The sequence below is a fragment of the Gossypium arboreum genome, chromosome 4 (assembly GCF_025698485.1).
Source record: "Gossypium arboreum isolate Shixiya-1 chromosome 4, ASM2569848v2, whole genome shotgun sequence".
Taxonomy (NCBI): Eukaryota; Viridiplantae; Streptophyta; class Magnoliopsida; order Malvales; family Malvaceae; genus Gossypium; species Gossypium arboreum.
Window position 1 is genome coordinate 79,654,085 of NC_069073.1, and position 13,207 is coordinate 79,667,291.

The following is a 13,207-nucleotide window of genomic DNA, read 5'->3' on the forward strand; positions in this document are numbered from 1 at the left end:
TAATCCGTTGATCTCAATTATGAAAAGGATCTATCCCGAACGGGTGTTTCTTGAATGATCGAGCCTCCCGAAGAATATATATGCATTACTGATTTAGCTTAACGGTAATCGATTAGGTCTCAATTTAGCCTGATGGTAATTCAGATCCGAGCTCATTAAGGGTGTTTTCGCTATAAGAGATTTAGCCTGTACTGGTAATCTCAACATTACCTTACGAGTTCCTGATATGTGGGATTTAGCCTAGACTGGTAATCCTGCTATATGATGTCAGCTTCGTGGGAGTGCATATATGGAATGATCATTCCTATGAATTGACGGATAATGGGTATTCTATCAAGATTTCCTAGAAACTTAACGAGATTAACATGGGATATACATATATGAACGAAATGTTAAATGATGAGCTCATCTAGTTAGATTATATGATACATGATTATGTGACTAACTCATTGATTGAATGCATGTGATAGGAAATCATTTCATAATGGATGATTTCATGAAATAAGTATGGATGTATGCTAATTACTAGGTAAGTTTACTTTCCGGTTATTTGAGCTTACTAAGCATGAAAATGCTTACCCCCACTCTTTTTCCTGTTTTACAGAGCTCGAGGACTCATAAAGATTGGAAGACGATTGGAGAGTCAACACACTATCAACTAGTCAAGCTTTGGTATAAAGACACTTCTATTTTGTTAATAGCATGTATAAGGCTTTGAGTATTTTGTCATGTGAGTCATTTGAATTGCCAAATGAAGGCATGTAAAGATGCATTCATCTTTTTGTACAAGGCCATGGAAATTGGCATATTTGAAAGTAGGCTATAACCTGCCTTTATATGCATGTTTATGCTCCATTATGATGGGTTGCTTCAAGTGGCAATGAGTTAAAAAACAAGCCAAGTTTTGAATGTGTTGCAATAACATAAGAACCCATAAATACTAGATGGGAAATAACCTTTTTGAATGAAACCAATGATATGAGGTTTCCATACAGCTAATTTCATCAAGATCATTTACAAGTGTATAATCATGTTTTACTTTGAATTTGGTATCTTTTAAGAAAAAGAAGTAGAAGGGGGTGATTAAAGGCTTGGTAAATAGCCTATTAAAGTCCACATGGTTAGACACAAGGGCGTGTGTCTATGCCGTGTATGACACACGGCCTATCCCCATGAGTGTGTGGCATGACCGTGTGTCCCCTGCACCTAAAACTCTAAGCTAAATTAGCACACGGGTAGGACACACGGGTGTGTGTCTTGGCCGTGTTAATTTAACAGAATGCTCAAGTTTTGGACACAGGATGAGCTCATGAGCGTGTGAGTCTACACGGTCGACCTACACGGGCGTGTGTCCCTTTATGTTAAGGAAAATTTTCTGAGTAGCCAAAGGTTTTTCGAGCATGCCTGTATTTGTCCCGCATTGCTCTCCGATATGTTATAGGTCTTGAAGGCCTATACAAGGGACGAGATGTTCATGATTGAAAGGTTTTAAATTCAAATGAATTTTGTGATCCAAGTTAGTATACTGAAAGTGTAAAGTTCCGGTAATGCCTCGAGCCCTGTCCCTGTGTTGGATTCGGGCTAAGGGTGTTACAGAAACTCCTTTTGCTGCTGCTTATGCCATGAAACAACTTTCACTACTTTAAAAACACCATGTTTGGTTGAATAGACCACAAAAAAATTAAAAAGGGAGGAGATAAAAAGAATGTAATTCTTATTGTGTATTTTCATTGGCATCATGAGTAGTTTAGCCAGTACCATTTTATCACTTTAGCTTTAATTATTCTTTGGGATCACTTTGATATTCAACATTTAAAACTTAGTTGAATTGTATTTTTGGATAGAAAAATTGATTAAATTGTTAAGGTTTAAGTTTTTTATGAAGTACATATGAACTGCGTCTTGAGTTGTCATGGCAGTGATCTTAAAATTTATCAATTAAATTATATTTTAAAAATTGAGGGTGAAAGTTAAGGGGCTAAATTATTATACTTATCTTTATTCGCAATCAAATATATTTATATTTAAGTGTGACTTGGAAATGATAAAAATTACAAAATTAAATAAAGAATAAATTAAAGAAAAAGTATATATTTTATTTGAAATAAAAAACCCACTACCAACTCCAATAAACCTATGCAATAATGAAGAGTTCAACTTTTTAGTTCAAGTTTTTACCTTTATTTGATATAACAAATGGGGTTTGGACTTCTAGCCCAAGTTCTAATGTATGCCTGTAAATTCCCAAACCATGATGATCCTAAAATGTGTAATGTGACAGCCATTCAATTTTTTATCTTTAATTAGAAAAAGAATCAACTTTTGGTTTCATCTCTTTGATAATAACTTTAATCATGATCATCAACAAATCAATGAGATGAACACAAGTTTCATTAGAGACATCCCACCAAAAAAGGGTAGCATTGGACAAGAACTTTTATTATTAATATTCCATTCATTTCATACAACTTTTTACCAACACAAATGAATAAAGAGATCACGAAGGGATTTGACAGATACCAAGAAACTAAATGTAAAAACATCATAAAGTGATAAAAGGTAAGCATTTCATGGTAATGTCTACCAGAATTGCTTGAGACTGCTTTGAAGAGCTGGAGTTGAGTAAACAGCTCGCCATCCTTGTTCCGTAGGGTGAACTGTATCCCAAAAGAATTTGGATTTGGGATTGGAGCAAAGTGTGTATTGCTTCACACCATTTTCATCTACACTTCCACATGAAAATGCAGCACTCACTCCAACACAACAGGGCTCAAATGGATTCACAAATGTTGGACTCACTGCAAAAAACCCAATATATTTCATGTTTAATGGAGTTGTGCAAGAAAGAAAGAATAGGATTGTGGGAGTCACCTTGATGTGCTTGTTTTTGATTGAAAACGTTCCAAAAGGCATTGTAAATGTCAAGTACGAAGAAAGAGGAGCTGTTGGTTTCTTTGTTGAGATCGTTCACTGCTTGAGCCAAGAGCTGGTTATGGAGACCAACGAGGGCGTTTTCACTTTCGTTGCATTGCTCAAAGGAGAATTGGGCAGTGCTTCGAGGGAGGCACCCCAATGGTTGCAGTGCACTCGCCGCTATTTTCCTCACTCCCAAGTTATGGATGCGTTTCAAGTTCACCTTCATTTGGTTCACAACCCTTCCAATGAAGACTGGAAATCCCTGAATTTTCAGACCAAATTTCTCTTTTCAACCCTCATTTTTCTTTCTTTTTCATAATATCTATATTAAACAACAATTCTGTCAAACGAGTGGATTTGGTAGACTAGCCATAAACAAATTAAAACGACAATGTTTTTTTTTCTTTGCATGCATAAGATCACAAGGACAAGACAATGAAATCAGTATAAGTTACATATCCAAGGTAAAAATACCATAGAGGCGCCTATATTAGGAATCAGATTACATTTTACCCCCTCTAATCAAAAAATGAGCAAAATAATCCCTATACATTAGACCAAAAAGCAAACAGATCCTTTTGTTAAAAATTTCATCCATTTCTGCTGTTAAAAATCGATCCACATGTCACTATCTAATTATTCTGCCAACCGCGTCAATCTTTTAACAATACAAATTGATAAAAATTTTAATAGAAATAACCATTTTGCTTTTTAATCTAATGTATAGAGATTAATTTATCTATTTTTTTAGTAAATAAAGCAAAATGCAATCTGATTCCAAGATGTAGCTGACCACACATAAGATTGGGACACCACAAAAAAAACCAAATATAACCAAGTCATAATTTTGGCTAAGTGCCAACATGAAGTCAAATTTTTGTACCTAATATCATGACAGCACCTTTCACAATAATTCTTTGTCCCTTTCTTAAATTTTAATGAATTTTTTCTTCAATTGGGCCTTCTGTCCTTTTTTGCAAATGAGCTATATTATTTAAATCATTATCTGGTAGAGGAAGTGTCATTACAAGTGGGGTTCATCAAGTTCAAGCATACAATCATTGAAGGTTGGATTGGTGACACATGGCACATAGTGAGCATATATATATATATATGAATATATGTGAGGTGTTATTATTACCGCAGTAGAGCCGTTGGTGGCAATGTAATTAGAGTAGTCATTGCCTGCAAGACTGACAAGCGCAACAGAAGTTTTCAAGGCCCTCTTGGAGTAGACCGAGTCATTGAGAAGCTGTTGCAAGAAATCGATCTGGGTTGTCATGTTTGGCTCAGGAGCTGGCGTGTCGAAAACACCGGTTCCTCCATAAGCAAAGTTCAACCCATACTTGAGACGACCCCCCAGTTCTTTCCTGTATCTGTAGGGCACTGGTGTCTTAATCGCCAAGTACCCAGCTGCTTGTCATAAAACAACCCAATTAATTGTTTACTAATAAAATCAATATTTATGGTACTGTGATGATTCAGAAAGTTATTGTCAGTAAACTGCATAATCCTATGGCTGGAAAGCACCATAATAGTAAAGTTGATGGGATTAAAAAACCTAATGTTACTTTTAGAGTTGATGAACTAGAAAAGAAATTGTTAACTATTATAAACTTTACTCCAAGACAGCTCCTTGTTGTCATGAGTTGTCTGTCACTTTGAGTTTAATGCTTTAATACATTGTGAGTGCTACACTAAGGTTAAAAGGTATAAAATGTAAATCATAGTTACATTCCATTGATTCAACTTAATTAAAGGGGGAGGTAAGAAAGTGAAGAAAAGGGGTTGTTGAAAGAAGCAATTATTTATAATGGGATGCAAAGAGGCACTGAAAAGAATGGTTAATGTTAAAATAATAGTGAAGAAATCAAAAGTTTACAATACTTGGAATCGAGTGAAAAAGTTGAAAAATGATCTCACAAAAAGGATAGAAATAGGAAGAAAAAAAGAAGAAGAAAAAGAGTGAGGTCGGGCACTCAGACTCTGCTGATCAGTATAAAAACAAAGCAAAATTATTATGGCAGAAGATAAAAGGAGGAACCCACACCACATAACTCAGGTTCAATATAATATTATTAAATTGTAGTACAATAAACAAGAAGTAAAGCAAAGCCCATTAGTTGTACAAAAGAGAAAGAGCCAAAGCTAAAGCTAAAGGTAAAGCTAAAAATTAAAACACTTGAAAAGATGAACACTATCATTTTTTATCCTAAAAAGGATAGAGAGAGAGAGAGGGGTACCGATGAAATCAGTCAAAACACGACCATCAGAGAAACGGCCAGCAGGTTTCCCGGGGAATGTAATTCCATAAGGAAGTTTCCAGGAACTTGCCAAAGCTTTCCTGTTGTTCCCTGTATCAGCGTAGGAATCCCCGAACACAAACAACATCTTGGGTCTGAAACCAAAGGTCCACACCCTTGACCCTTCAACAACATGTTGCTCCTCACCTACATAATTCATTCACAGAAATCAAAAAGATTAAAGATAAAAAAATAAAAAAATAAAAAACTCTTCCAGTTCCAGGCCACATGTATAATGAAGCAAAGGGTTGTTTGGTGTTACCTAAGAAGAGGGAGAAGAGGAAGAAACAAAGCAAGGAGAAGAGAGGGGTGGGAGTGTCCATGACAACGAAATTAAGCAGGGAAGCAACTGTTTTTAGACAAACAAGAGAGAGGGAAGAAGAGGAACGGGTTTATTGTTTGTAGGGTAACCGGGAATCTCAACACTTTATATAGTGGGAGGAGGGTAACGCTTTTCCATTTAAGCGGTTGGTCAAATTTCAATAAAGTCGTCGTCAATTATATTTTCATATTAATTTGAAAAATAACATCTTTCAAATAACCAAAAAGAAAATTTCAAATCATATTACTCAATGTTTCTTTATTTCATCCAACCAAAAAAAAAAAAACTGTCCTCCAAATATGAGAAGTCAGCCTTTTCTTTGGATATTGGTAGAAAATTAGGATGATTAAAACTTGATTTAATTTGTATTTTAAATTTTAAATTTGAATTGAGTTGAATTTTATAATTTAAATAATAGATTAATATAAATAATATTATGATCCATGTCAATTTTAAAAGTAAACAATTGACCTCATTGTCAACAAAAATTACAAAATAAATTCAAAATATTTATAAAAATTTTAAAATTTATATTTAAAAAATATATAAACAACATTAAAATTTTAAAAATGTTCTAAAATAATAATTTTGGGAATTTAAATAACTTAATTAATTATTCAAGTTTATCATATTAAAATATTTTTTCTTTGAAAAAAATTCAAATATATATAGTTTCAATTTTACGTGCTCTAACATGTAATTAGTTATATTGTAACAAGATTTTAATTTGACATGTTTAATTTTTTAATTTAAATCGAACAATTTCACTCGATTCGATTTGACTTGAATTTCATTTCACACTAATCGATTCGAAAAAATTTCAAATCAAGTTAGGATGATAAAATAAAATTCGTCTACTCAACTAACTCGAAATTTTTTCACTCGATTATATCGAACGCTCGCCCCTATTGGCAATTAGCTTAAAATATGAATTTCCTCCCTCTACTTTCAATGATTGGGTTCCTCAATTAAAAAATAGATAAATTAATTTATGTACTTAGATTAAAATTAAAATTAGTCTTTTTACTAAAAATTCTATTCATTTCTACAATTAAATAATGACGTGACTTAGAATAAATAGGCAGCGATACATGGTGCATCATGTATACTTCATATTGATGTAATATTTTTGCCTACCATGTCAACAAATATTAAAAATAAAAATCTTAAAAATAAAAAAGCTTTAATAATTATTTGAAAATTCATGTCCAAGATTAACCTAGATAAATAGTTGTCTAAGTTCATCCTAAATGTATTTTTTCAAATAATTATAAAAATGATATAAAAATTATTTAAAAATTATAACAACTTGTAAAAATTAATATAAATTATTTAAAATTACAATATATATTGAAATTGATGAATTAGTATAAATATAAATTTTTAAAAGAAAATAATTAGAAAAGTAATGAAAATTTTAATGGAATGAAGTTGTTTATTCCTCCATTTTAACCACCACTAAGTGGACCAAAATCATGAAATATGTTACAAATCTAGATAAAAAAATTAAGAGAATATAAGTCAAAGTAAATGGCGAGAAATATTAATATTGCTCACTCAAAATTCATTCGGCTCGGCTTGAAGACCCGTTCAAAATGTGAGAGGGTTTGGACAAAAATATAGGCTCGAAAAATAGGATTAAACAAAAAAAATAAGTCGGGCCTCGGGTAAGGCATTTTTGGCCTGGGCCCAGCCCGAATTCATTAAAGGACAAAAAAATCTGCCTTTTTGTATTTTAATATTATTTTCTTGTTGTTTTCTCCCTATTTTGCATGACTATTTTATTGTTATTATTTGGATATTATATAAAACTTATTTTATTGGTAATTTTGTTATTATTTTAGAGGATTTTGCTTATTAAGTTAGATCTACCTTAGTGTTATTTAAGTATACATATTTTTAAATTTTATTTTCAATTTGTTGTGAGATATTTATTTTGATGTTTTAGTATTTTTTATGTATTATATATATTTAAAAATTATGTAAAAATATAAAAAAAAACTAATCTTGGCAAGTTGGTTTGAGCTTGGGAAAAATTTTCAGCCCATTTTTGGATGAGTCCAAGCGTAACAAATAGGCTTAAATTTTTATTGAGCCCACTCAAACCGTGAACACCTTTACTCAAAATAAAAAGTTATAGATTTTATAATTTTTATATGTAGATTGGTGATGGTTATTTTAATTTTAGTTATTTTTAAATTAAAATTAATTTTAAATTTTTATTTTTAATAATTATTTAAAATAAATAAAATTTTAATAATTATTTGAAAACCATATTCGGACCAACTTGGACAAATAACTGCTTTAGATTCATTTGAACTTGGACACCGATTTATCTAAGTTTATCATGAACATGGTTTTCAAATAATTATTAAAAATTTATTTATTTTAATAATTTTAAAAATTTTAAATGTCAATTGATGTGGAAAATGTCAAGTTAACATGAGTTACATGTGACACATCACATGTCGCTATCTACTTGCTCTGTCAACTAAGTTATCACTTAATGATAGAAATTGATAAAATTTTTAATAGAAGAATTTATTTACTTTCTGATTTAATATACATAATTTTTTAAAAATAAATTAAACAAAATACAATTTGAATTTTGGTATAATGAAATCCATACTACTTTTATTATGGAAGTGCTAACATGTCCTTTGTTTTGTAAACGCAGGCAAGTCAATGCTTATACGAATTCTAACGTTACTTTCATTTGAAAAATCATGCCTAATCATCACGTTTATATAAAATTATCGTAATTATTTTTTTTTTCAAGAGTTAAGTTAGTGTACTCGAAGAATTGCTGAAAATTTAGAAAATTTTGGATAAAAATATCAGTTCTAAGAATTGAGTTTGAAAAAATTTAGACTCACCAACTTGGTCTAATTCGTTTTGAAGTTTATAATATATATTTTATTTTTAATATCATATAATTTATATTGTATAAAATTAAATATATTATATTATAATGTAAATATTTAAAAATAGTATAAGGATACACTTATACTAGTGTAAAACTCATGTAGTTTTACATAATTTCATAACATTTTCAACAATTAATATTTTAACAATCCAACAATCATATTCAATTTATGTAAATCATGCATGTTAAATTTTGAGTAAATTAGAAAGGTCGAGTTATATGTTTTATGTAAAAAAATTTAAATTGTTAAATATATTTTAATAAAAATAATATTTTGAATTGATCTAAAAGGATATTGGATTAATTCAAAATTTTATATACATGACAAATACAATGATATTGATAAATTCAACAGTTAGATTGTTAAAATATTAATCATAAAATGTTATGAAAGTGTGTAAAACTACTTGAGTTTTATACCACTTGTAAGTTGATTTGTTCTCTAAAAACATATTAAGTTGTTTATATTTAGAATTTTACTAAAAGAAAAATATAACATATATATATATATATATATATAAGAGAAAACATTTGATACATTATGGAGGTTTTAGACTCCACAAGTAAGGTTAAGAAGTTGACAAGTGTCATATAGAGGTATAATAAATTATTAAAATAATTATTTAAAAAACACAACAATTTTTAAAATTACTTGTGAAATAAAAAAATACATTGTTGTATACCAAATATTAACCCTACATAAAATATATAATTAATAAATATTAAATAATAACTTTGGTTAAATAAATTTTGTGAGTTATTTACAAATATAAATATGTTGGGGTAAAAGTTAAAATTCATATTTTGAATTAAGCCGAAATAATCCATATTTCGTACCAAACCCGACTTTGACTTAATTGCAATGTATTGAGTTGATATTTTGAAGAGAAAAAATTAATAAAGTTAAATGTTGTGGCAAATAAAGTAAAGTAGGTGATATAAAAAAGAAAACTTCTAAGAATGTAAAACATACCCACGAGGTTGTGTTTAATGGCGTAATTGTAATGCCAAACCAAAACCGACTTCCTGCTTTTCTCTTCTTATTGGATGCAACAACGCATTCAAAACATTTGCTTAAACAATCTCACATGCATTACCCTAACCCTGACATGCTCCATCAGTTAACTCAACTTCCAATTTTCTTTATAAGGTATAGTCCACCTTTATTATTTTTCAGATTTTAAATTTTACATTTAATTGTTAATACAATTAAATTTATTAAGCGTACATATTTTGAAAGAAAAAAGAGTAAACTATATTGTTACTCATGGGACCTTCTTATTATGGTCACCTCAAATTTTTTTTGATTAATTTGATCACTTCAAAAAAAAATTGATTAAATTGTTCACTTTTGTTACATGGTAACGGAAGACTTACAATGCATTTAAATGAAAAATTTTAGGGTGACCAAAATAGGAACGATATCAATTTAGAGTGGCCAATGAGGTAGTTTGCATTAAAAAAATATTCAATTGATGGTAATGTAATTAAAAAAATGACGTTTGTAATGAGCTTGAATTTAACAAAATAATTTTAATAATGTTAATTGTTGGACATAAATTTTGAAATTTCAAAAATAGAGAGGCGAAATTCCTAAAAATAAAAGTACAATGACTAAATTTCATATTTACTGAAGAGTACATGAACTTATAGTATATTTTAATCATATTTTTAATATCCACTACACGTGATTTTACTATACAAAACAATAATCTCGATTTATTTTGCTAATTATTATATTCTACATTATGACATACATACGATTTAATTAGAAAAATAAAATTATATAACAAATATATTTATAAAAATTGATATAAACAATAATGAAACGAATTAAAGAGGCATGATTCAAATTCTATTATGTTTATTTTTTATTTTATTCTATTTTTCTATATAAAATATATATATCATGACAAAAACACCTTCAAAATAGCATAGTTTAATTTGTAAATTAAAGGTATTTTCATTTTTTCACAGTTAAATCAGTACTCAATTAATATGTGAAACCAATTCAGTCAGGGTGCTAAGGAATAGATTTTGTTGAGCTCACGATGTGAGTGAAAGAAAATAGTGGAGTAGTAAGGAGCTTATATTTTAATACTACTGAACTTGTGTTACATTCTTGGATTTTAATTTTCAATTGTTTAATTAAAGGTAATATAAAAATATGGAAAGACAAAAATGTCATAATAATATTATTGATTAAAATTTTAAAAATGATATTTCTAGGATAACACCAACACAATAAAATGCTTAAATATAAATCAAAATAAAATAGAAGCCTATCATTTGCATATATATGTGGAAGCCATGAATTTAGAACACAATTGTATGTTTAAAAATAAGATAGAATAAATAATGAAATTTATGGTTTGAAACTAATTAATAATAACACATGATACTATGCTAAAATGAAAAAAAATAGTCCGAGTTCAAATATCACCACATGTATTTTTATTGGTTTTTTAAAATAAAAGACTAAATTATTCTCGAATAATATAACTTATTTTAATTACGGAAAGACATTTCGTAATTTCCTAACTGAGCTAATGACTCAATTGAGGGTGGTTCCAACTCAATGTAACACTTAATAATAGTATAGATATAAAATTAATGGATGCAATAAAGTATGCATAATACAAATTGGAATGTAAAATAAATATTAAAACTAAATTTTAGTTAAGTAGCAAATTAGAAGTTTTGCAAACCCAATTAGTTTGGGTTCAAATCCCACCACATGTATTTATTATTATTTAAAAAAAGTAAATTATCCTTATTTTAATTACGGAAGAGTATTTATGTAATTTTCCTAACTGAGTTGGTGACCCGGTTGAGGGTGACATCAAGTCAATAAAACATTTAATAAATAATATAAAAGTAAAGATATATAATTGATGGATGAAAAAACGTGCATAATAAAAATTGAAATGCATTAAAATATCAAAATAAAGCTTTAATTGAATAGTAAATCAAAGTTTCTATAAATCTAATTAGTTTAGGTTCAAATCAAACCATATGTATATTTTATTCATTTCTATTATTATTCTTAACTAAATTAATAATTTGATTGAGAGTAACACCAACTTAATAAAACATTTAATAAATAGTATAGATAAATATTAAGTTAAATATATAATATAAAGTTTTCAACTATTTAACCATAATTAATTTATAACCAATACGATGCAATTTAAGGAGAGGTCTAATACTTAAAAGAGGACTAATCATTTTAGACACTCAAAATTTATATATCTTTAACAATCACTATTATAATTGGTTGACCTTTTGTTTCTGTCCTATTTCATCTCTTTTTTAAATTACATTTTATTGTTATAAATTTTAAAAACCATAAACTTTTTGGTTTTTTATATAAATAATCTAAATATATTTAATTAATCGATAAATACTCACTTATTTCTAACCTTGCTTTTTAAATTGGGATAAATTACAATTTATTCGGCAAACCTATCTTTAAACCTAATTTTACCAAGATGACTTCTTAGGGGCGCCAATCCTAGATTTTAAGCATATATAATTTAAACCAACTAATTCTATGAGAAACTCCCATCCTTCTGTTAATTACGCCTACATCCGCTCGTTAATCTTCTTAAAGGATTTAGCTACTCATTAATCTCGAGACCATTTTTCTAAGAATTAATTTAATCATGCAAAAACATAAATTAAACTAAAACAAAAGGAAAATAGAGATTGATCTATTTAATAAACTAGATGCGCCCAGTTCTGCAAAATCCTTTAACAGTTGAAGAGATATCGATGTCAAAAGGCAAAAAGTGAAAGAAAAATATCAAAATACTTAAGAATCAAGTCTTGGACTCAAATCGAATCCAAGTTCAAACAAAAAATAAAAACTGTTTTAAAAAAAAATTTAAAATCCTAATTAAAAACTAAGTCTAAAACTAAAACCTAAATTCTACCCTAACAACTTGCCTCTGGCTTAACATTAACTTAACTATTTATAGGCAGAGTTAGTTGCTCAGTTAGGTTAATTACAAGGCCTTAATTAGTCTAAATATGTATTCTACGAATGAAAACACCCTTGATTAATTACTTTCCCTCTGTCAGACTTGTGTCGCTACATACAACTTCGAACATTAAATATGGAACTTGTTCAGCTGTGTTACAACTCCGGAAGCTCGTGTTGAGACCCGGTTGTCATTCCTAATGCTTTTGGGCCTGAAAATAGGTGTTCTACACACTCAATTAACTTGTTAAAACTACCTTAAGATCCATATTGGCCTAAGAGGTCAAGTAACTCAAAATTATGAATAAAAACACTTATTTTGCAAGAAATTAATTCTCAGGTATTGAAACTGAAAATGTAATAAAATAACCTAAAACGACTTAAAAACATGCTCGTTAATTTTCAAAAAGTACCTAATTTGCCACTACAAACTATGGCAGGTCATCAAGCAGCACCAATAAATTTAAAAAATATATTTTTTTAATAGGTATTGCCGGGGTGTCAGGCAACACTGGTAATATTTTTTAAAAATAATTTTTAAAATTGGTGTCGGGTCAAGTGGCACCTATTTTTTTTAAATAGTTGTGAAGGGAAAATAGGAGACCAAAAAAAAATAATTTATTAGCACCGGTGGTCCCACAGGGCTGTCAAGTAGCACCTGCCACTATATATACTCCATCCTCGGTGCAAAATCTTCATATTTGGTTTTCTATTGATTTTTTTGTTGTTGAAGAGAAGTAAAAAAGGAAGAAATATTT

The 13,207-nt window shown here is 29.1% G+C and overlaps 1 protein-coding gene across 1 annotated transcript; it reads right to left on the reverse strand.

Annotated features, from left to right (window-relative positions):
- Positions 1 to 2,388: 2,388 nt before the first annotated feature.
- LOC108457962 (GDSL esterase/lipase At5g03610-like) lies at positions 2,389 to 5,648 on the reverse strand. The gene is made up of 5 exons (XM_017757184.2): positions 5,482 to 5,648; positions 5,160 to 5,366; positions 4,058 to 4,329; positions 2,872 to 3,178; positions 2,389 to 2,798 (listed from the first exon to the last, which is right to left on the reverse strand). Exons 1-5 carry the CDS (start codon positions 5,540 to 5,542, stop codon positions 2,581 to 2,583), a joined length of 1,065 nt encoding a protein of 354 aa, XP_017612673.1. The 5' UTR covers positions 5,543 to 5,648; the 3' UTR covers positions 2,389 to 2,580.
- Between the last annotated feature and the right edge of the window lie 7,559 nt (positions 5,649 to 13,207).